This window comes from Varanus komodoensis, unplaced genomic scaffold, assembly GCF_004798865.1.
Source record: "Varanus komodoensis strain SLA01 unplaced genomic scaffold, ASM479886v1 scaffold10, whole genome shotgun sequence".
Lineage (NCBI taxonomy): Eukaryota > Metazoa > Chordata > Lepidosauria > Squamata > Varanidae > Varanus > Varanus komodoensis.
The window spans coordinates 981990-1004317 of NW_025335269.1; the positions used below are offsets into that span (position 1 = coordinate 981990).

At 43.7% G+C, this 22328-nt stretch overlaps 1 protein-coding gene across 5 annotated transcripts in view; it reads left to right on the forward strand.

Annotated features, from left to right (window-relative positions):
- The window catches only part of MOCOS (molybdenum cofactor sulfurase), a 194708-nt gene extending 172597 nt beyond the window's left edge, over window positions 1-22111 (forward strand). For 3 of the 5 annotated variants that reach the window (XM_044452210.1, XM_044452231.1, XM_044452237.1), the window contains 4 exons: window positions 2970-3075; window positions 10952-11078; window positions 14228-14332; window positions 20290-20606. In XM_044452210.1, coding sequence (XP_044308145.1) covers window positions 2970-3075; window positions 10952-11078; window positions 14228-14332; window positions 20290-20421 — 470 coding nt within the window. In that variant the 3' untranslated portion in view covers window positions 20422-20606. Of the gene's footprint in view, window positions 1-2969; window positions 3076-10951; window positions 11079-14227; window positions 14333-20289; window positions 20615-21269 lie in introns of those variants that run through there. The other 2 variants (XM_044452221.1, XM_044452256.1) reach the window with 2 other exon arrangements.
- The last annotated feature ends 217 nt before the right edge of the window (window positions 22112-22328 follow it).

Sequence of the window (22328 nt, forward strand, 5' to 3'; positions counted from 1 at the left end):
TATCCTTAGAATCTGTCAGGACATCATCCAGGGTCTCAGGATGACCTGGAGGGTGATAACATACCCCCACTGTCAGGTCTCTTTCCCTGTCAAAACCCCTAAGTTTCACCCAGACTACCTCTACCGAATCCCCATCTGTGCTGCATTCTATCTCACTGCATCCTATCCCTTCCCTGATGTATAAAGCCACGCCCCCACCTCTCTTTCCCTTCCTGTCCTTTCTAAAAAGGTGATACCCTTCTATGTTCACATTCCAGACTTGCCTTTCATCCCGCCAAGTTTCTGTGATTCCCACCAGATCATACCCTCCTATTCCCAGGAGAGCTTCAAGCTCTTCCTGCTTATTACCCATGCTCCTAGCATTGGTGTACATGCACCTCAACTCCTTCCCAGCGCTTCCTTTCCTTAGAGTTCCCAGCCTTCTCCTCCCTCCCATCCTCCCTGATACCTGACCCCTCTCTGTAGGAGTCCTGTCAGTCCCTGCAGTATCTCTAAATCCCTGCTCCCAGAGCCCTGATCCTCCCCCCACACTTGTCCAGTGCAGACACGTTACTGGGGGACCTGAACCCGCCCCCCCTGGCTCAGTTTAAAGTCTTCCGGACGAAGCTCACTAGAGCATCTCCAAAGGACCTTTTCCCCATCCTCGTGAGGTGTAACCCTTGCCAGAAGTCCATTGGCAAGAAACCGAGTGCAGTGGTCGAGGAACCTGAAGCTTTCCTTTTGGCACCACACCCTAAGCCAGTCGTTCACCTTGGAGGCCCTCCTGTCCCTTCCTGGCCCAAACCCTCAGACAGGTAAGATTGACGAGATGGCCACTTGGTCCTTCAGCTCCCTGAGTTTCTTCCCCAAGGCCTCAAAGTCCTTGGTGGTCCCAACCACACCCTGCCTGGCCACATCGTTTGTGCCCACATGGATCACCAGGAGCGGCTGGGGACCCCAGAGCGAACAAGACGCTCCACTCTGTCCTTCACATGCCGGATGTGTGCGCCCGGCAGGCAGCAAACCTCCCTTGTCTCCAGGTTGGGGCGGCACACTGCCACCTCAGTGCCCCTCAGCAGGGAGTCCCCAACAACAATCACCTGCCTCCGTACCTTCCTGGTGCTAGTGGGCAGCCGTGCCCTGGCCCTCGCCTCTCCCGCAGCGGCCCCCTTGCCGCCTGATGTACCAGGCTGGGGGTCCTGCTGGTCCCCTGAGGCCTCATCAGCCCCAGCCTCCCCAAGTGGAGAGAACCTGTTTCCCAGCTCCAGATTGGTGCCAGGAGAAGGAGGAGGCCGTGCTGGCCTCCTCTTCCTGTGGGTGACATACCTCCATGTCTCTGCAGCTGCTCCTCCCGTGGTCTTTCCCTCAACCCACTGTCCAGAGTGGGGCTGCTCCAGGGGGGCCTGGAGAGCTCTCTCGGCCCTCAGGCACCTCACCTCCTCTTCTAGTAGGGTCACCATCTTGCACCAAGGGCAAGTGTATCCCTGCCTCTCCTGGGGGAGAAGGGCGAACATGTCGCAGCTCTCGCAGCGGACAGCAACACCCGTGACTGCTGCCAAGGCCATCTCCTGGTCTGCCATCGGTATCTCTTCCAAGACCTTACCTTGGTCCCCTGCCTTGATTCTCCTGTAGTTCCTCTCACTCGCCCAGTTCTCCCAGACAAAAACCCACTCGCACACACACACAAGGATAAAATAAACTTAAATTGGAAGAAAAACAAAGCAAAGCACAGCACAGCACCAACAAACAAACAAGCAATCAAACCTCTGTGTCTCAGGGAAGGGAGTCTCCGGACAGCCCAGGTCGCAGCCCGGATTGCCTAGCATTGCAAATGTGAAGTGTCAGCATGGCTTACATGTTCTAGTATAGATGAAAATCAAAATTGCAACATTGATATGGGATGCATTGAAATTAGAAAATATCCATACAGTGGGCTGTCTTTATACACACTAGCTTTAAATATGGGACTTAAGAAATAGATCAGTTTTATATTAAGCACGTAATCAAAAGTTTAATTAACACATTATACCTGAAAGGTCCTTGTTACTTCACCATTGATTTGAATGATACATCAGTCTACTAATTGCTCTTGGATTGTTGAAAATAAGCACGTTCTTGCTTGGCCAGTGCCTTGGCAGAAGACCTAAATGAGGAATGCTGAGCCTCCCAAGCATCAGCAGCATACACTATGAAATATTCTTACCAATACTTTCTGAATGGGTCCATCAATAGCATATGAAGACTTATTTCTTTACTCTGGCCTTCCCCTGATTGTTTTCCATCAGACTGTTTTATAGCCGCAAAGGTGTTGTAGGACTTCTTTTGCTGAAATGTTGTGGAACTTCTGTTGCTTTTATTACCACATAGTTTATTATGAATTTTGTTACACACATTATATCATTTTATGGTGCCCTGGGAAGCCTCCTGCTCCAAAAGTCACTCTCTAAGTATTTTGAATAAATGGGATACAAACAGGAACACTGGGGGTCAGAGGAAGAAACAGCATCTGCATAGCAGATTCCTTGCCAATGGGTTTTATGCAGCATTTGCAGCATCGTTTACAGAAAAACTGCCTATTCTTTGTCTTACCACTTTCATTTCACTGAAATGCTTAATGTGAGGCTCCTGGTGCTGCATGAATTTCAGCAGTGGTTGCAGCAAAACATTCCATAGTTTGCCACCTGATCAAGCTGTGAAGCTAAATTTGGCCTTTTTTGATCACTGCTGCAGTTTGCTGCTGAATTGTTTTGCTGGTCCCATTGCCAGAACAACAAATTTGGCCACCCACCACTGCTGGGGGTGGGGTACACAATGAGCTGCTAGAGTTGGGGGCTACAGATTGCATGTTGTACACCCTCAACATTAGCAGATGAGCAATGTGCTTGCCTGGGCTTTCACCTGTCCATGTTTGACCATTGTGTGTGAGTGGCTTGACAAGCAGGGGGCATGCATTTGAGCATGAGACACATGCATGATTGGATATATTTCAGGAGATTCCTCTTCGGAAGTGACCTCACTCTCTCTAGTAAATGAAGCACCATATCTCCTGATAAACAGAACAAGTATTTCACAACTGAGAGATCAAGTTGTTGCAAGGTAAGTCTTCCCTGTTCTGAAATAACACATTTCCTCATTATGACAATGCTTAGCTTTTCTGCGAATGAGACATGGTCAGCCTCCTTTGCATTGTGCATTCCTGTATCCTTCCTTGTGCCCTACACTGTGGTGCCATTCAGGAGATCCTCTGACCCTGCTCTCCATGTCCCAAGGCAAGGTCAATCACTCATTCCCATTTTGCCTAATGGTTTTGTGAGAAGCTGTCCTACTCCTGCCTTTCAAGCACTTTTGGATCTTTAGCTGGAGTTAAGATATTAGGCTTCCCTGCTGCAGTGCATGTGACATATCCTGTAAAGTATCTTTTCCCCACTTTCTTCAGATCTTTCAGAGCCTGAGGTAAATGTATGGCTGCCAGCTTCACACTTCCTACATCTCTCCTTCTAACCTCAGATCCTGTTTCCCATGATCCCAGTCCCCAGCCCTACTCTTTTCCCTTCCCTCCGAAAAGGCAGGGAAAGAAAAATACTCCAAGTGAATTACGAAGGTGGTGCTGACATGAGAGATTTGGATACTAGAACCAAGGGGTACACTTCCTGGAGGATGGACTGCTGGCAAGGGATGAGTTGCACCTCACAAGGCCTGGAAATAATGTGTTTGGCCACAACATGAAGAAGTTTATCAGAGGGCTTTGAACTGAATCCTACACAGGAGGGAGAAGTACAGCTGGGGGTAACAGACAAAGGCTTATGCACGACAAGAAAGAGAGAGCAGCTGTAACAGTGCCCAGAAATAGTCTTCCAAAAAATGTAGCAAGAAAGATTGAGTATAAAGCATGTGGACTTTGATGTCTTATACACTAATGCCTGGAGTATGGGAAACAAGCAGCATGAACTTGAACAGGAGTGTGAATAAGACCTGATAGGTTTAACTGAAACTTGGTCGGATGACTACCATGCCTGGAATTCAACAATTGAAGGATATAACCTGTCAGAGAAGAACAGAAGGAACAGACAAGGAGGCAGAGTCGCACTATATGTTTGAAGATACCTATCTCTGCCCAGAAATACAGGAGGGTGAGCTTAATAGACTCATGAAGAGCATCTGGATTAATATAAATGGAGCAAGGAATAAATGTAACACTGGTTGGAGTCTATTATCCACCACCCAGTCTAGGAGAAGATGAGGATGTAACTTTTGAAAAGTAAATTGCCAGTGTTCCAAGGAGGCATAATGTTGTTGTTATGGGGGACTTCAGTTTCCCCAATATCTGCTTATTTACTTTAATGTATTTAAAGTTTTTCTATGCCAACTATTACTAAAAAAAAGTCTCTGGGCAGCTTACAAGGAACAAAAAAAAACCAAGGAACAAAAACTATAACAGCAATAACGCATAGCACACTGCATCTAAAAATAGTGATTAAAACAAGGCTAAAACCAATTAATTGTTAAAATACTGGAAAAATTAAAAGATCTTTGCCCAACGCTGAAAAAAATAGAGTGGTGGTGCTAGGCGAACCTCTCTGGGGAGCATATTCCACTGTTGAGGTGCCATCACTGAAAAGGCCATGTAACTACCCTCCTGGTTTCCTTCAAAGAGAGTTCCTGGAGAAGGGGCCTCTACCTCCAATCTCAAGGGGTGGACAGCACATAGAGAAGAAGGCACTCCTTCAGGTATCCAGGTCCCAAGCTGTTTAGGGCCTTATAGGATATTACCTTTTGGTACTGTCCATGGGGTTTTCATGGCAAAGATACTGGAGTGGGTTGCCATTTCCTTCTCCAGTGGATCATGTTTTATTAGAGCTCTCTGCTATGTCCTGTCCATCTTGGGTGGCCCCGCACGGCACAGCTCATAGCTTCATTGAGCTATGCAAGCCCCTTCGCCATGACAAGGCAGTAAGGCTGGGCACGGAACCACTGATTGGTTCAAAATTGAGAAAGGAGTTCAGCAAGGCTGTATACTGTCCCCCTGCCTATTTAACTTATATGCAGAGCACGTCATGAGAAAGGCAGGTCTAGATGAATCACCAGTTGGAATTAAGATTGCTGGGAGAAATATCAACAAACTCAGATATGCAGATGATACCACTCTCATGGCAGAAAGTGAAGAGGAACTAAAGAGCCTCTTGATGCGGGTGAAGCAGGAGAGCTTGAAAAGTTGGCTTGAAACTCAACATTAAGAAAACTAAGATCATGGCATCCAGTCCTCTCACTTCCTGGCAAATAGATGGGGAAGAAATGGAGGTAGTGACAGATTTTATTTTCCTGGGCTCCAAGATCACCGCAGATGGGGAGTGCAGCCAAGAAATTACAAGATGCTTGCTCCTGGGGAGGAAAGCTATGGCAAATCTAGATAGCATACTAAAAAGCAGAGACATCACCCTACCAACAAAAGTGCATATAGACAAGGCTATGATTTTCCCAGTTGCAATGTATGGCTGTGAAAGTTGGACCATAAGGAAGGCTGAGCGCCAAAGAATTGAGGCCTTTGAATTGTGGTGCTGGTAGAGACTCCTGCAAGTCCCTTGGACTGCAAGGTGATCAAACCAGTCAGTCCTAGAGGAGATCAACCCTGACTGCTCTTTAGAAGGCCAGATACTGAAGATGAAACTCAAATACTTTGGCCACCTAATGAGAAGGAAGGACTCCCAGGAGAAGAGTCTAATACTGGGAACAATAGATGGCAAAAGAAGAAGGGGACAGCAGAGAATGAGGTGGCTAGATGGCGTCACTGAAGCAGTTGGTGTGAGTTTGAGTGGACTCCGGGGGATGGTGGAGGACAGGAAGACCTGGAGAAATGTTGTCCATGGGGTCGCGATGGGTTGGACACGACTTCATGACTAACAACAACAACAGGATATTACCAACACCTTAAATTAGGCCCAGACTTAATTGGCAGCCAGTGTGATATAGAACTGGCATGATATGGGAATATCTTCGGGTCCCTATTAATAATCTGGTAGCTCTATTCTGGGCCAGTTGAAGTATCTGGACTGCCTTCAAGGGTAGCCCCACGTTGAGCACATTGGAATAGTCCAAACGGGAGGTTATCAGAGCTTGGGCCACCATTGCCAGGCACAGCTCATCCAGGAAGGGACGTAGCTGATGTATCAGCAGAAGCTGAAGGAAAGCACTCCTTGCCGTTGCCAGTACCTGATGCTCTATGGATAAGTCAGGGTCAAGGAGCACTCCCAAGTTGTGTACTTTGTCCTTTAGGGGGAGTACAACCCCTTCCAGAACTGGACGAAAATCACTCATCTGGAAGGCTGAACCACCTACCAACAGGACTTTCGTCTTGTCTGGATTAAGCCTCAATATATTGGCCCTCATCCAGCCCAATATCCCAGCTAGATACCTATGAAGGCTGTGAGGTTCTGAGGCAGCGCCAGAGCTCCATCTGCTGGCCAGAAATCAGAATAGCAGCCTTGGTCTTTGCAGGACTGGGTCCATGGCTAACTGACCACCTGGGCTGTTATCAGCTCCATCTGGGACCCCTGGGGGAAGAGCTATGTAAGAGTCGGCTATTCCCTCCAGATGCTGTCTTAGCAAGAAAGGTCTTTGTGTTGTTGAAGTTCCCTGTGCTTCTGGAGACCCTGTCTTCTGTTCCATTCCTCTCCCAGGTACTGCTTTCCTTGGCTTGTCCCTTTGGCTTTTGACTCTGGACTGGTTTTTGACTACCCTTCATTATTCGGACTGAGCTACCTTGCACTCTAGTTTGTTGCCTTGACCCTTAAACTGTCTGACTGTGGGGTAAGATCTGTATAACTTACCGAGCATCCGGGTCCTGGTGCTTTGACTATCCATATGCCTGGACTGTGACAGTTTGTGGAGACTGCTGTGCACCCCAACCCAGGGCACTGTGACAAAGGCCCAACACTGCCTCACCTGGATTTGGATGTAAAAGAGAGGTAGAGCTGGGTGTCATCAGCATACTGATGACTCCACAGGTCAAAACCTTGGATGACCTCTCCCAGTGGTTTCATGTAGATGTTAAATAGCATGGGGGATAATATGGAACCCTGTGGAACTCCATGGCAAAGTTGCCATGGTGCAGAGCCACAATCCCCCAGCACTGCCTTCTGGAATTGGCCAGACAGGTAGGAGTGGAACCACTGCAAAGCAGTGCCTCCAAGCCCAACCCAGCCCTCTTATCCAGAAGGATACCATGGTTGATGGTATTGAAAGCCACTGAGAGGTCCAGAAGGACTGAGGTCCCTCTCCTTGCACAGGTCATCATACAGGGCAACCAAGGCAGTCTCTGTTCCATAGTTGGGCCTGAAACCAGATTGAAATGGGTCTAGATGGTCAGTTTTCTCCAAAAGTATCTGGAGCTTTCTGGCCACCTTGCCCAGGAACAGGATATTAGCCACCAGCCTATAATTGGCTTTTTTGGGTCTGGGGACGCCTTTGTCAGGGCCGGCCTGATCACTGCCTCCTTCAAAGGGGTGGGGACCCAGCCCTTCCTCAGGGAGGCATTTCTGACTTCCAGGACCCAGGTACATATCCCACTCTTGGCACTGACAAGCAGCCATGAGGGGCAAGGGTTGAGCAGACAAGTGGTGGGTTGGACCAGTCCAAGCAACAATTGAAACTTATCCAATAAAAGTGGACCAAACAGGGCTCTGGACGCCTCCTGGACCAGAGGTGGATCAACCATGGAGTCCAGCTCTTGGCAAATCTGAGTGAGTTTATCCCTAAAGTGCTGGGCAAAGTCGTCACAGCGGGCTACTGATGGTGTATTAGAACAATAAAACTGCTGGCTTTACTTTTAAAAGCGCTCTCTTGGCAGGCTATTTTGCCTTTTAAACTCACTTAAGGCAGAGCACCCTCCTGACGATGGGCATAAAGTGATGGTTGCAGCCCTAGTGCTGGTGCTTCCATCAAGTGCTGTTCTGAGTGATCCTTTGTGGGAGGAGGCTGGCCTGCAGGGCCCTGGGCCTTTGCTGTAAGGTCCAGTCCTAACTGCACCTGTATGCAGGAGACTGCACAGGGAAGCCTTAAGAAGCTGGCTGCTGCCTTTCCTTTACTGACCATTCTACAGTTGTACAAGATGGAAAGTGTTAAAATGCTGGAAACATCATAAAAATATGACTGAGCAAACTAACTGGCATTCTGCCCTCCATGGCAGAAATGAAGGGGCAGCTTTCCTCAAAAAGGGTTTCCTTTCTGGGGGAAGCCCAGGGGTTCCTTTTGCTGCTGAACCACAGAGAGAATCTGGCAGTTTTTTCTTAACAAAACAAGCAATGATTTTGGATGCTGTTCTAGGTTGAGTGAAAAAGGGGAATTGAAGCCAAACTGAGTAGCTATATGTACTAGCTGAAGAAAATGAATCCAATAAAGTCCCAGGTTCCTACAGTATACCACCCATGTAGAATTGCATTGTAGAATGGCTAAATTCTCCAAGACTGACAAAAAGCAAGGGTGGCTAGGTTGACCTTACTGTAATCCTTTCCTCAGGTCAACCAAAGGATCTGATAAATGTGATTCCTCCTTCCTGTCTTTTATAACATCTTGTCTGATGAAGAAATCTTGAAATTGTGAAAGCTTACATACTTGTGTGACCTTTCTGTTGGCTTACTAAAGGTATTACACTAATATGGACATCGGAATGTTCCTTCTCATCACCATAGCTGCCTTTCTTTTCAGTATTCCACAATGGAATGGATAGTGTCTGTATTCTTGGGGATCACTCTGTTCATTAGGCTGGAACTTGAAATGTATTTGCCACACAATCTAAATCTTGCACTGTGTGTCCGGGTCTACAATACAGCCTTGGCTATTTAGCAATAAGGTCGTAAAGTGATATTCAGTCAGCTTTGGCCAGGACATAGAAAAAGCACACAAAGAGAAATGCACTGCCTAAACATGGGGTATCTCTATCTTACAACATTTGAAAAGAATATTTTTTTGTCACCCTACCTCAAAGCAGGGTAATTGGGAATTTTCCTCTTTTAATCTTACATAAATGCTTTCAATCAAGTATGGCTGATAGTGAATAACTTAAATGCACTGCTTATTTTTGATGGCTATTTTGATTTTGAAAATGGGTTTCCCCAGTCCACATTTAACAGCAAGGGGGCTGTTAATTTAGGAAGCAACTAAACATCAAGTTATCATTCAGACATTCTGTTTTATGTTGCATTTATAATGCTTGCATTTTAATATTAGGAAGAGTCAAAATTCAAAGTGGGGCCTCCTCATGTGTGCATGCCTATTTCCATTGGCGAGCCAATCAAAGCTGATCGTAAGCAGGACTGGACCAATGGGAGGGAGGAAACAGTTCATGTCCTGTATCTGTTGTCTGATGGGCCATAGGATACTGCAGGTCCTTCCCATGAGGTTGGCCTCAGAAGGTGGAGTCGGATCTGACCAACCTCTCCCCACCCCCTTGTAGCCCACACGAAAAGGACACCACTGACCAGAAAATTCACCTCAGAGCCGAGGAAAAACGGGCATTCTGTGGGGAGGAGAACAGAGAGGACAAGGTATGAGCCATTTTGAACCTGCTCTAGCTGCCTCTCTCCTCTCTCTGAAGCACCATTGCTAGACAGGTAAAAAATCCTGTCTAGTGAAAAGCCCAGCCCCAGCAGAGTGTAGGGGAAGCTTGAATCTGCAAGGGCACTGGATATGCTGAAGCCTCCTGCTCCAGAGGTTTCCACCTCGCCTCGCAAGGGCACTCTGTCTACTTTACCACCTGCCACGTGCACATGTAATTTCCATTACATAGTTTTCCTTTTCAAATTTTTCCAGTGCCATTGATAATACAATGTGTGCAGCTTCTTATTTTGCATTAACTCAGTTAACTTGACATTAATCATGGTTGCCCATTCTCCCTTTATGTGTAAGTGCCTGTATCCCAGGGCATTGCTGCTACATCCATGACTTCATTTTAGGTTCATCTTCCAAATAATCTAATAGCTGCTGCTTCCCAAATATTGTTAATGTTCCTTGTGATGGTAATTAAGGTTGTATAATAGGCTTTGAATCACAAAACCTATTGGAATTAAGATTGCTGGGAGAAATATCAACAACCTCAGATATGTAGATGATACCACTCTAATGGCAGAAAGTGAAGAGGAACTAAAGAGCCTCTTGATGCGGGTGGAGGAGGAGAGCGCAAAAGTTCAACATTAAGAAAACTAAGATCATGGCATTTGGTCCTATCAGTTCGTGGCAAATAGATGGGGAAGAAATGGAGGTAGTGACAGATTTTATTTTCCTGGGCTCCAAGATGGGGACTGCAGCCAAGAAATTGAAAGACACTTGCTCCTGGGGAGGAAAGCGATGGCAAATCTAGATAGCATACTGAAAAGCAGAGACATCACCCTGCCAACAAAAGTGCGTATAGTCAAGACTATGGTTTTCCCAGTTGCAATGTATGGCTGTGAAAGCTGGACCATAAGGAAGGCTGAGCGCCAAAGAATTGAGGCCTTTGAATTGTGGTGCTGGAGAAGACTCCTGTGAGTCCCTTGGATTGCAAGGTGATCAAACCAGTCAGTCCTAGAGGAGATCAACCCTGACTGCTCTTTAGAAGGCCAGATACTGAAGATGAAAGTCAAATACTTTGGCCACCTAATGAGAAGGAAGGACTCCCTGGAGAAGAGCCTAATGCTGGGAACAATAGATGGCAAAAGAAGAAGGGTGGCTAGAGGTGGCTAGATGGAGTCACTGAAGCAATTGGCGTGAGCTTAAGTGGACTCCGGGGGGTGGTGGAGGACAGGAAGGCCTGGAGGAAAGTTGTCCATGGGGTTGTGATGGGTCGGACATGGCTTTGAGACTAACAACAAATAATAGGTTTGCCTTTAAATGTAATGGAGGACTATCTTTATTGGACCACAAAACCTGAAATCACAAGTGGGTAAACAATTCATTTAGGTTACTATAACCTCATTTCTTTTCCTTTGCTTCTATGGAACAGACTAGGTGAGTCAGTTCTCCCCCATGAACTCATCTATCGCTTCCGTGCTAACATGGTTATCAGCACAAATGAGGCATTCGAAGAAGACCTGTGGGAGGAGATTGCCATTGGAACACTGCATTTCAAGGTATGAAAAGACTACAGGAAGAGTTTGATGTTTGCTAGGAAGAGAAAATAGCAGTTCCTTGCAGGGGGGAATATGTAGGCAAGTTATAGGCTGATATAGAATACCTGTGGGCTGCACCCTCGGAATGACTGCTGTGAGTGAAGTGCCAGCTGAGGAGACCCACTTAAGCCCTCCAGCTGGGCAGTTCACCTCTCCCAAAGCCTCATCATGGGGTCAGGGGCTGGGCAAGACAACGGCTCTCCTTTCTCCCCTTCTTTGACTCCTTCCATCTCATCCCACTCCCAACATTCCCACTCTCTGGGTTAGCCTGGGAACTTGTGGGCAACAACCTTAAAGAGCACTTCAAAGGCCTGGGTCCCCAGATTTTCCATGTCTGCTTCTTCAAAGCCCCCTCCTTCTCCTTTCAGTATCCCAATCTCAATGGCCCTGGGAAGCCCCCCAAAAATGACCATCAGCTTCACTCACTACTATATTAACCTGCTTGGTTATTAAAATAACAGGAAAGACCCTCCTGAAGACACCCTCGCCTACAGAAGCCCACTTGTTGCCTACCTGGGCTCGCACCTTCTGCATTGGCCCCAAACTCTGCCACTGGTCCCCACTCCCTCTGAATTCAGAAAGGGGTTCAAGAAGCATCTTTTAAACTTTTTTTAAAATAGTCATTATGCATTTCAGGCTGTTTTTAAAAGTTCTGCTACATTTTTATTTGATTGTGGCTTTTAAAAAACTTTTTTGAACTCAAAGCACCTTGGCAGACTTCAGAATGGCAGTATAGAAATATGATAATTAATAAATGCATCACTTGGTTCCTGGATTAACCAGTGTTATGATGGTGAATGCATGCTGCTGTTTATTGTTATCTGTTATTTAAATAGCTCCTTTAAATGATACTTATTTTTCAATTTTATTTGACCTTGGAACTTGAATGTACTCTCCATGGTTCCCAACAACATTATTTAATTGCATTATAAAGTTACACATATGCAACATTCTAATTTGATTATTAACTTATATAATATTTCAGCATATGTGTCTATATTAAATTCTTAGTAAATTCAGTCAGAGATGCAGATATGTAACAGTTTTTTTGGAATGCTCTCCCCAGAAAAGTTTGTCTGATGCTGCTTTTTGGTGCTAGGCAAAGACATAGATACATAGAAACTGAGTGAGTTGGAAGGGGCCTCCCAGGCCATCTAGTCTGATCCTGGCTCCAGCTGGCTCCGCTCATGACATGCCTACCATGTTCAAGGATAAAATAGACATGCACAAGACACATTTACTCTGTAAGCATTTGGGCATAATGTATTCCTTTATGTTTATAATGCTTCAGTACCACTTAAAAAAATAATTCATATGATGACCTTGTTTTCCTTAGTGGATGAGGGCATGTTCCAAACGGTTTTTAGGTGATACATTTTTTTAAATATTAATAAAGATCATCTAAGCATTTTCTTCAGTTATGTGGTGCAAGGATCTACAACCAGCAGCTGACAGCTTCAGTTCATCTAGCTGACTGCTGTTTCGATTTCATATCCAGCACTCTTTCCCTGCACCCCAGTTCCAAGGACTTTTGTGTCTGATGCTTCTGTATGGGCCAAGATGCAGGCAAAAGGCTTAGAATCCTCTTGTAGGAATAACAGAGCACTGGCAAAGTTTCATCTTATTATGAATTTCTACTCTGCCTTTCTTCTTCTTGCAAGGAACCTAAAGAGTTCCCTTTCTCTGCATTTTATAAGGCAGCAGCCTTATGGAGTAGGTTAGTCTGGGAGTCAGTAAGAGACCCAAAGGCACTCAGTGATCTTCATGGCTAACTGGGAACTAGACCCCAGATCTCCCAGTCCTAGTCAGTCCGTTTGACCTCTGCACCACGCTGGCACTCATGTAACTCCAGTGCATGGGTTAAAATATGCCAGCTGATAGGGAATGTACAAGGTGAGTGTTCTGCCATAGTTTGTGATGCTATTCCTGGAGGTGTGGGGAGGCAATGTAGGATCAATAGACCCGTTTGCCATGCCCTTCTTCCCATGGGAATTAGGCAGTAGGTGGGGCCCTGGTTGCTTCTATTCAGTAGTCAGTTCAGATTATGACCCCTGATAAATTACACAGCCTTTGCCAAACTAGTGAGTTTGTGCTAGATCTAAGCCAAAACTTACTTTAAGAGAAAACTCCTTGGTAAGGGGCTGGGACAAAAGGATTTCCAGGACAGATTTTGTTGCTGCCTGCTCATACAATCTTACTGTACCCTTTCTTTTCGAAATGGCTTCCTTTCTAACTCAGTGAGGAAAAAACCATTTTTTATTCTGCCCTTGCTCTGAGGGTGGCTTGATCCAGTTCTATTGCTTCATCTGGGTAAGAAGGTACATTGTTATCCACAGAATATGAGTGAAAAGCAAGACTTCCTGTACTTTCTCTGATTTGGGTTCAAGATATCATTATTTTAGTTTAAACATTTCTTTCATGGCAGAATCCCTCCCAGTGCAGTTGACAGCATTACATTCATTGAATAAAAATGATATAATAAAGCTGCAAACATTCATAAAACAACAGGGACCAGCAATAAACCATAACTTAACATTCTTCAGTATAAGTGCAGCTCCAATCTAGATCAGTCTGATAAAATATAGGGGAAAGCAAGAGTAAACTAGCAGGTCTTCATGCCTTCCAGAATGTCTGCCATGATGGAGCTTGGCCAGATCCTGATGGCAATCCATTCCAGAGGTGTAGGATCAGTGTGGAAAAGACACTATTTCATGTAATTGCCCACCTAACTGCCCTCAAAGGTGGGTAAGTGAGAAGGGGCCCTCTTGCTGATCTGAAAAGTGTCAGAAGGCTGATAGGCATGGTTGTCCTTCAGGTATTTTGATCCCAAGCCATTGAAATCTTGAGGTCAAAAGTAGCCTTCAAGGGACTGCAGAATCAGTGCTGCTGTTCTGCTGCTGCTGTCAGGGCAGGGAAGGAAGGAATTTGGGAAAACAGTCAAAAGCACACTGTGGCTGCTGCCAGTAAGTGGGACCCCCCCTGGCCTTGCTGGCAAAGTATACTGCCACATACTTAATGTTGGCAATCATTGGTAAAAAGATTGCTAAAGCAGAAATGTTGGACATCCAGGCCGAACCATGATTTTACAACATTGTCTATGGAAATTTCAGGTTATGGGGCCATGTCACCGATGTCTGGTCATTTGTATTGACCAACAAACTGGGCAACGAAACAAGGAATTTCTTCAGAGCCTGGCTGCCATTAAAGATAGAAAGGTCAGTATACAAATGCCTCTTAAAAAAACATGACTAGATATTGTAGTAGCACCCCTGCCCCCATTCCCTTCCCTTACTGCTTTCTCTGCCTGTTCTGAGGACATAACTTGCCTGTATTTATTTTTTTAACAATCCTAGAGGAAGAAAGACTCCAGATGTTTGTGTGTGCATATTTGTGTATGTATTAATATATGTATAAGAAGGACTGGGGCAAGACCCAGTTAGTCCCACTTAGTCATGACTAATTTAAATCCCACTGATTTCAGTGGGACTTCAGAGTAATCTAGTCTGGACTGAACTCCATGTAAAAAGAAAGAAATAAAGAAGAATGACCAAATTGATACAAGGGTAATACTGTTTATTTAAATGTTTTGGCTTCTGCTTTCCTAAGTTAGCACTGTTGGAATTTCAAGCAAGTGCTTGGAAGCAAAGTTATAGGAAGACTTAGAGAAAGTCTTTCTCACTGCAGAGAAAGTCCTCCTCCGGGTACTTAGCCTCCTAATGTCTTTCACAGAGGGTTCCCGGAGGAGGGCCTCTGCTGCCGACCTCAGGGGCGAGAGGGCAAATATGGAAGAAGGCGTTCCTTTGGGTATCCAGGTCCCAAGCCGTTAGTGTTCATTTTCCACTGTTCAGTCCTAACAGTAGTGCTGCTGCACGCAGACTTGGGCAATTCTGATAATTTCTAAACAAAGTGGTGTCCCCTTTTCCTTGCATTTTTTTAAATGAACTTCTCCCTGCTCTCCGCAAAAAAAGTTTCACTGGGGCATGTTCCTAAGAACTGACTATTTCCTGAAAGCTTACTTTATATATTGGGTTACAGTTTGCTGTACATCTCTTCCCACTAATAGAATTAGTCCCATACCATTGAGTATGGGTAAATACGTGCTTGGCATGACACTTCACTATGATAAAATCTTTAGCACCTTCAAGATTCATAGTGTTTTTCTATGTCCTTTATAGGTTTTATCAGAACATCCAACTGTTAGCTTTACTATTATACATTCTTTTACAGCAAAAGTAGATTTTCACTTGTTTCTTTCCTCTGAAGATTCATGCAGAAGCTAATATTACAGCCCCCCTACTGACAACAGAAGGTGGTTCATAAAGTTACACAGTTCACAGCACAGCCCTCTGCTTAGTATTTGAGCTTGTTCTGGGAACTTGCCTTCTGGGAAATTGTCCTTGAAGTCATCAAAGAAAGAGAGGTTTAGGAGTTCATGTTAATAACTTGCAAATTACAGTCTCAAGCCTCCTTTTTTAATGATGGGGCTTCAGAGTCCATTTTTGTATGTCTTAAGAATAAACTTGCTCAGGTGGGCTAACAAGATGAGCAGGTTTGCTAAGCCTGCTGTAGACTTGTTTATAAGGGTGAAGTCAGATATTCTTAACCTCAGTTGCTGCGTGCCCTTAAAATCTGGTATGAATCTGGTTTTGCAGCTTGCCCTGCTGACTTACCTATATGGATCACCTTCTAGGCTGCAATTCAGGAGGCTCTTACCCAGGAGCAAGTGCCAATGCACTCAGTGGGTCTTCTTTCTTGGAGAATATACTTCAGATTGTACTGTTACACTTTATACTTCCATGCATACTTCCAAGTGAGTTGCATGTGTGTCTAACTTCTAAACAGGAAGAAGTTCCAGCACTTGTTCTGGGTTCAGTTTTCTTAGCAGGAGGTCACTGCAGATCTTTGGAGTTTTATTTGCACAGATATTTTGAGGTACAGCATAAGAAGAAGGTTCATAGCATTAAAACTTCAACAGATTCTTGTGCTGTATCAGCTATCTAGGGGAGTCCATACAGAAAAACATGGTAGTTCTTATATTAACACAGTTGGAGATTAAGTTTGGTGGTGCATTACATAAAAAATCCCTAGAAGCCAAATTGTAAGAATTGTCTAGGAACGGGCAAACATGTAAAGTTTGAGTCCTTTGAGGTTGTCCTATTTCCTCTTTGAAACTTTCACTTCATTCATGTTCCTGAATGCCTTTTTCTGATTAGGCAGAAGTGCACATCCAAAATATGTACTTGGGCTCATAAAGCATGAAATGCAGAGTTGAGGGGTGGGAGCAATGCATACTATCACAAGTGTGCACTTGCAGAAACACAAGGTTGGGAAATTCTAAATATGTTCACTTTCTGAGTTGTGAAAGGACATGTTTGCATAACTTGCAAACAGGAGTAAAATTATTGACATCTATAATATTACACAGTGATGGGAAGGAATGGCACTTTCACTGCAAATCCCTTTTCAAGTGGGGAAAGCCTTGTTGAATGGCTAAGTACACTTTTTTCCAAAATAAATTAAAAAAAAATAGTAATATAAAAGTTGTGCTAGTCCATTAGAAAAATCCCAAACCTATCATTTGGCAATAGCTTTATTGGGCTATATTGACTTTCTTAGGAGCAAGCAGTGTGTTACAAAAGTGTGCATCCTGCTCATGAGATCTGTAGTTTCAGACCCACTCTCCAAATGGAGATTTGAAATTAATCATTGGTAGATATTGCAGGAATCAGATTATACCTAGCAACACATTCTGGGACACAGAAACAATGGCTGATCTCCATTTCTGAGTCACATCCAGCCTTTATGTTTTCAGATCTGCCTCTTGTACTTGGTGAAACACCTAGGTTCCTAACTTGCTGTTAATTGACTTAATTTATATTTCACTTTCCTAGTTTCTAGCTAAAAACTTGATGTTAGTTGTACCAGCAGTTCTTATTTCAAACCAAACCATTCTGACTTCATTCACTTGAAGTTGTAATCATTTGGATTTTTTTTTCGCGTCTTAACTCACTGACAATTTTTCAACTTACCAAACCAGCAAGCATTAAGGAAGAGGATGAAATTGGAAGAAATGAACTCTGTCTCCCAGCAACAGTGTTCAGTAGCTTGAACATTAGAGCAACATGATTTATGTTCGAATAGTGGTGGATGTCAGAAGAATTGCTCATGTGTTTTAAACATTGCCCATATTTAAAGCTCTGCCGGACTGAGTCACCCACAACCCACTGTGAAATCAAATCCCTTGTCTCCACTGCAGTTATAGGCAGCATATAATGTAGCATTATTGCAGCCTTCCTTGCAAACTCATTAAGCAACATCTGCAGATCATTAGTTTTACTAATAAAGCACTTGTAATTCATCTTCAGCTGAATACACTAAAGTGTTCATTCCCGTTCATGACTCAAAACCTTGAGCCTGACCTCCTTTTTCTCTGCATTCTCTAGTTTTTCAGAATTTCTCTCAAATATACTGTCTGAGTGAAGAAGCTGGAGCAGTCATGATTTCTTGCTGACAAATTGATATAATTTAGGCAAATCATGTTCTGTGCTAAAATAAATAAAAATCCTGCATTCGGGCAATTCATCTAAGCCTTGTGTTGTGAATTAATCTAATGCACAGTTGCATAATTCATGGTGCAATTCTAGATATTTATGGTGCAAGATACTGCTGGTCAGAGGTGTAGGTTATGGTCACAGTCCTACCTCAGTTTACGCTAGCACCATGCCCTACATTGTGATGTGCAGCTCAGTGAAAACATTGACCTGCTCTCTGTGAGGTAACTGTGAAAAACACAAATGTCATTTTAGGAATGGTTAAGAAAAGTATTGGAAACAAAACTCGCAGTATCATAATGCCTTCATATAAAACTTTGATGCAACTGTATGTAGAATTCCTTTGATGATTAGAATACAGTTGACACTGCCAAATACCAAGAACAATGTAGTATTGGAAGAGGTGCAAAAAAGGGCAACCCAAATTATCAGGGTATGGTTACAAATCTGGGGCCTTTTGGCTCAGAAATGAGTAGTGGGGACATAGTGGAGGTTTATAAACTGTGCATGCTGTAGAAAAGGAGAACAGGGAGAAGCTTTTTTCCTCCCTTCTCGTAAAGAAAAGCCAGGCAATCCAAAGAGGAGAGCGGTCCTATTTCCCCCATTTCCTTTGATGGGCCTTGAACTTGCATTCCTGCTCTCCAACTCCACCCCTTTGCTGTCAGCTCGTGGAAATTGAGACCATCAATTTGTGGTGTGGCTTCCCTTGTTAGCTGTCCTGGTCCCTTTTTTTGCCTGCTTAGCTGTCCTGCCCATGGAACTGCGTGGGTTTTGCATGACACCACTTCCTTTCTTCTACTGGGTGTCATGAGCAGAAACTGGTTTGGATCAGTGTACGGCCTAAGTGCCTGCCTGTGTGGATATCTGGGGCCTCACGGCAGCTGCCCTGTGCTTCTTGTGTCTCAAGAGCTGGTAGTGAGGAGCACTGTGGCATCTTGTATGCTGAGCAAGCAGCAAGTAGCCCTGGGGGCACATGCCTGTGCTGATATCGATGTATTGGCTCCCTCCATGTACCAGGGCAGTGAAGCAAGCTAGGAGACTGTTAGAGCTCAGGTGAAGAAAAACCTATGCCAAATCTGACCAAACACCCTGATTATGGAACCTGCTCCTCAGAGAGATGTACCTGGTGTCAATGCTTTACTCATTCTGGCACCAAACCAAACTCTATTTACCCAGTTTTTTAATTATTAAATTGTACTTTAATTATTTTAGCATCAAGTACTGGCACTAAGGAGTTTAATTGTTTTCTTGGTGAATTAATTGTTTTTTAGATTTTTTTTGCAAACCCTCATTAGATTTTTAATGAATGATGGTATTAAAAATTGTAAATAAATTAAAAATAAAACAGTTTCTCATACCTGGTGCCCACTGGAGGCTGCACAAACATTCCTCCAAATACTGTCACTCCACCACCAAACTGTCAGTGAATTTGGGAACACAGCAAGAAAAAGCTGTTTGTTTCCCCATTACAACAAGACATGTGGGGAGTGCACATCTAACTGTAATGCAAGATCATGCTCTCAGGAGCTCCCCGGGGGGGGGGGACACTAATTTACATTAAAACAAGATGTATGTATCCCACACATCTTGATTCCAAGTTCAAATGTAGCTGTTTTGCTACTGGGATCACACCAGTATTGGACAGCATGCCAGCAGCAGTTTGGAAAGCAGAAAAGGCTGCAGAAATGCAGGTGGGGCATATGCTGCCCACTTCTAGTTTATTTAGTAGATGTGCTGGCAGAGTAATGGCCCATTGCTCTCCTTGGCGTGATTTGTGCATAGCATTGCTGAGTTATTCTCATTCTGCTCATCCCTGGAAGGTGTGATGCAGGCACTAGGCCAATCTAGACTTTGGTTTAATTACATAGTAAGCAATCACACCTGTGCCTCTACCAAAATTAACAGTAAAGAGGGTGTTGATTTTTCTGCTGACCATAGTTCTTGGGGTGGGGAGATTTTACTATTCCCTACCCAGCCACAAAAATCACTCCCTGCCCTTTGTAGCAACTGGCCAAGAGAATAAAAAACTCCCATCACCACTAATGAAAGGTTGAGGTTCTCCTACTAAAGCAAATGACCTTGTGGGAGGGATCATTTTTGGGACTGAGAGGGAAAAGTAAAATGTTCCTGTTCTGTATTTTCATATGTATCTGTATATACAGCCCCCAGGCTTAGATATTTTGATTGCATGCTAAGCATCATCTCTTCTGTTCCTTACCTGGCCACCTCTGCCTTCTGAGATTTCAGCAAGCTCATTGCCCCACCTTGTCAAGCCCACCTTGCACCCATTAGGGCTAGACACCAACAGAAGCTATTTTCTCAGAGTGCATTTTCAAGGTCAAATACAGCATTACGATTCAGTGATCCTTTTGCATCTTCAGGCATGCTACATTTAAATTAGGCAAAAAGAAAAATGAAAATGCTTCTAAGTGTCACCTTCAATAACCTGGTCATTTTCATTGTCCAGTTTATTGCCATCGTCATTACTAAATATATTGGTATTAGTTACTGTAAGTACTGGAATGTAAGTTACCCATTTGAAGCCATTGTAATTTGCTACTGCAGAATCTTTTGGGTGTTTGATTGTCTAGACTAATGATTAACGATGTTGGTTTTTTTAGACAAATTTTGGAATATACCTGATGAATCACCCTGGAACACAGTTTTCCTTCTCAGAAACCTTGTCAGTGGGATCACAGGTACTTCCAGTGGTCAAGAATATCATCCCATCATCACCATCTACTGAAGAGTAACACTTAGGATGATTTCAGACTGTTTGCATTTGCTGTGAATGATGAGAACCTACTCCAGTCCCATTGATAATAGTGAGAGTTCTTTGTTAAACATCAGTAATTATGTACCATGCCTGATAAGGTTGCATCATTGGACAGATGCCAAAATAAATGCATTTTGCAGATGATAATACTGAGTAGTGAATTTAAGAATTCCATACACCACTTAATAGTAGATGCAAATTTGGTATGAGTGGGATAGAAAATGTGAGAAAACTATAAGGGGCTATGGAATTTCAAGAAATGCAGTTAAGTTCTGAAACTGGGTACAGCATGCATATAGTTTATGTCCACATATTTTGTTGTTTAGAATCATGTTCCATGGCATTTAAATGTGTATAAGATTTGGAGAAAATCATCAGAATGGGAAATTTGACAGCATTAATGTAGAAGAGTGTTGCACTCAAGCCATATGCAGTTTGGGATGCCTGCAGGCCTCATCTCCCCATCTTAGTACAGATTACCCTGGCTCCTGAAACTACTGGAGTCAGTTCCTAAAGAAACAAGAATCTTCTACCACAGCTTCCATAACTTAGTGCCCTGCAGTTGTTTTGGACTTATAATTTCCAAGTCCAAAACAACTGCAGGGCACCTATCATTTCCAACAGATATGGCTAATGGTCAGGGATGGTTGTACTTGTGGTGCAAAATACTTGGAAAGCATCAAGTTGCAGATAGGTATTCTACCTCATATCCCACATACCAGAAAAAGCAGAAAGGAAAAGGTCCTAATGTGAAATGTGAGAGCTACTGAATGGATAAGAAGCAACAGTAACAGAGTTATTACATTTAATTTTCATTTAATCCAGACATTGGCAAGGAAATTCAACATAATCAAGTTTGCATTCAAAAGATGAAACCTCTCAAAGGTAAGGAAAATGATAAAGGGAAAGTCAAGAGTGTCCAATCTCTCCAGAATGTTTGGGGGGTAACTCAGAACAGTAAGAAAAGCTCTATAAATGTTACAGATCAGGAAAGATAGCATGCAGTCATCAGCATGGTTAACAAGTGATGTCCAGGTTATTATTGGTGAAAAGAAGACTTCCTTTAGAGACAACAAAGAACAATAAGGAACCATTCTTTCCAAAAGAAATGTAACCCATCAAAAAGGATGAAATATTGGATTTTGAAGAATAGTTAGCAAAGACCAACAACAACGAAAATAAATACAGTGGAAGTAGGAAGGCACCAATCAAACCAGTTGGACTGTTGGATGACACAAGATGAAAGGAATACGAACAGAAGATAAAGCGACTGTAGACAAACTGATTAATTTATTTTCATCTGTCTTCACTGGAGAAGATGAAATGATGTTTTCAGATAATCTGAGGAACTGAGACAAATAAAGAAATGAAATTCCAGATCTTACTGACAAACTGTAACCAACCAAACCATCTGGTCTAGATCATATCTAAGAGTTTGCATGCAAAATTGGTGTCAAGGACCCGTTATATAAACATTCCACTCTCCATAAAGTAATAAAACTAAAGTCCTTTAATGTTAATTGTCTACAAGATTTGCAATACTATAGGTAAGTTCCCTAATAGCAGTCCCTGCTGAGCAGATGTCAGCCCTATCATGGCTTCTCTTTCTGAGCCCACGTGGGATCATTCTCCCAAGTCACACCTTTCTTATGCTGTCTACTTTGTAGTTGTTCAAATCTGTGTAAAAGACATCTGTTCTCGGCTTTTGAGAAATCTACGACACCTATTGTGTCTTCTGTTTCTGGCTCAGGGAGATCAGCATCATGGGGGGAGGAGACAGTTTGTTCTGCATCTTTCTGAGTAGAACTTGCAGCTCCCTCTTTCTCATGACTCTGTCTCTGATAAAGGTCCAGGCGTTTGCTCAACGGGCTGGGGCTCAGGGGA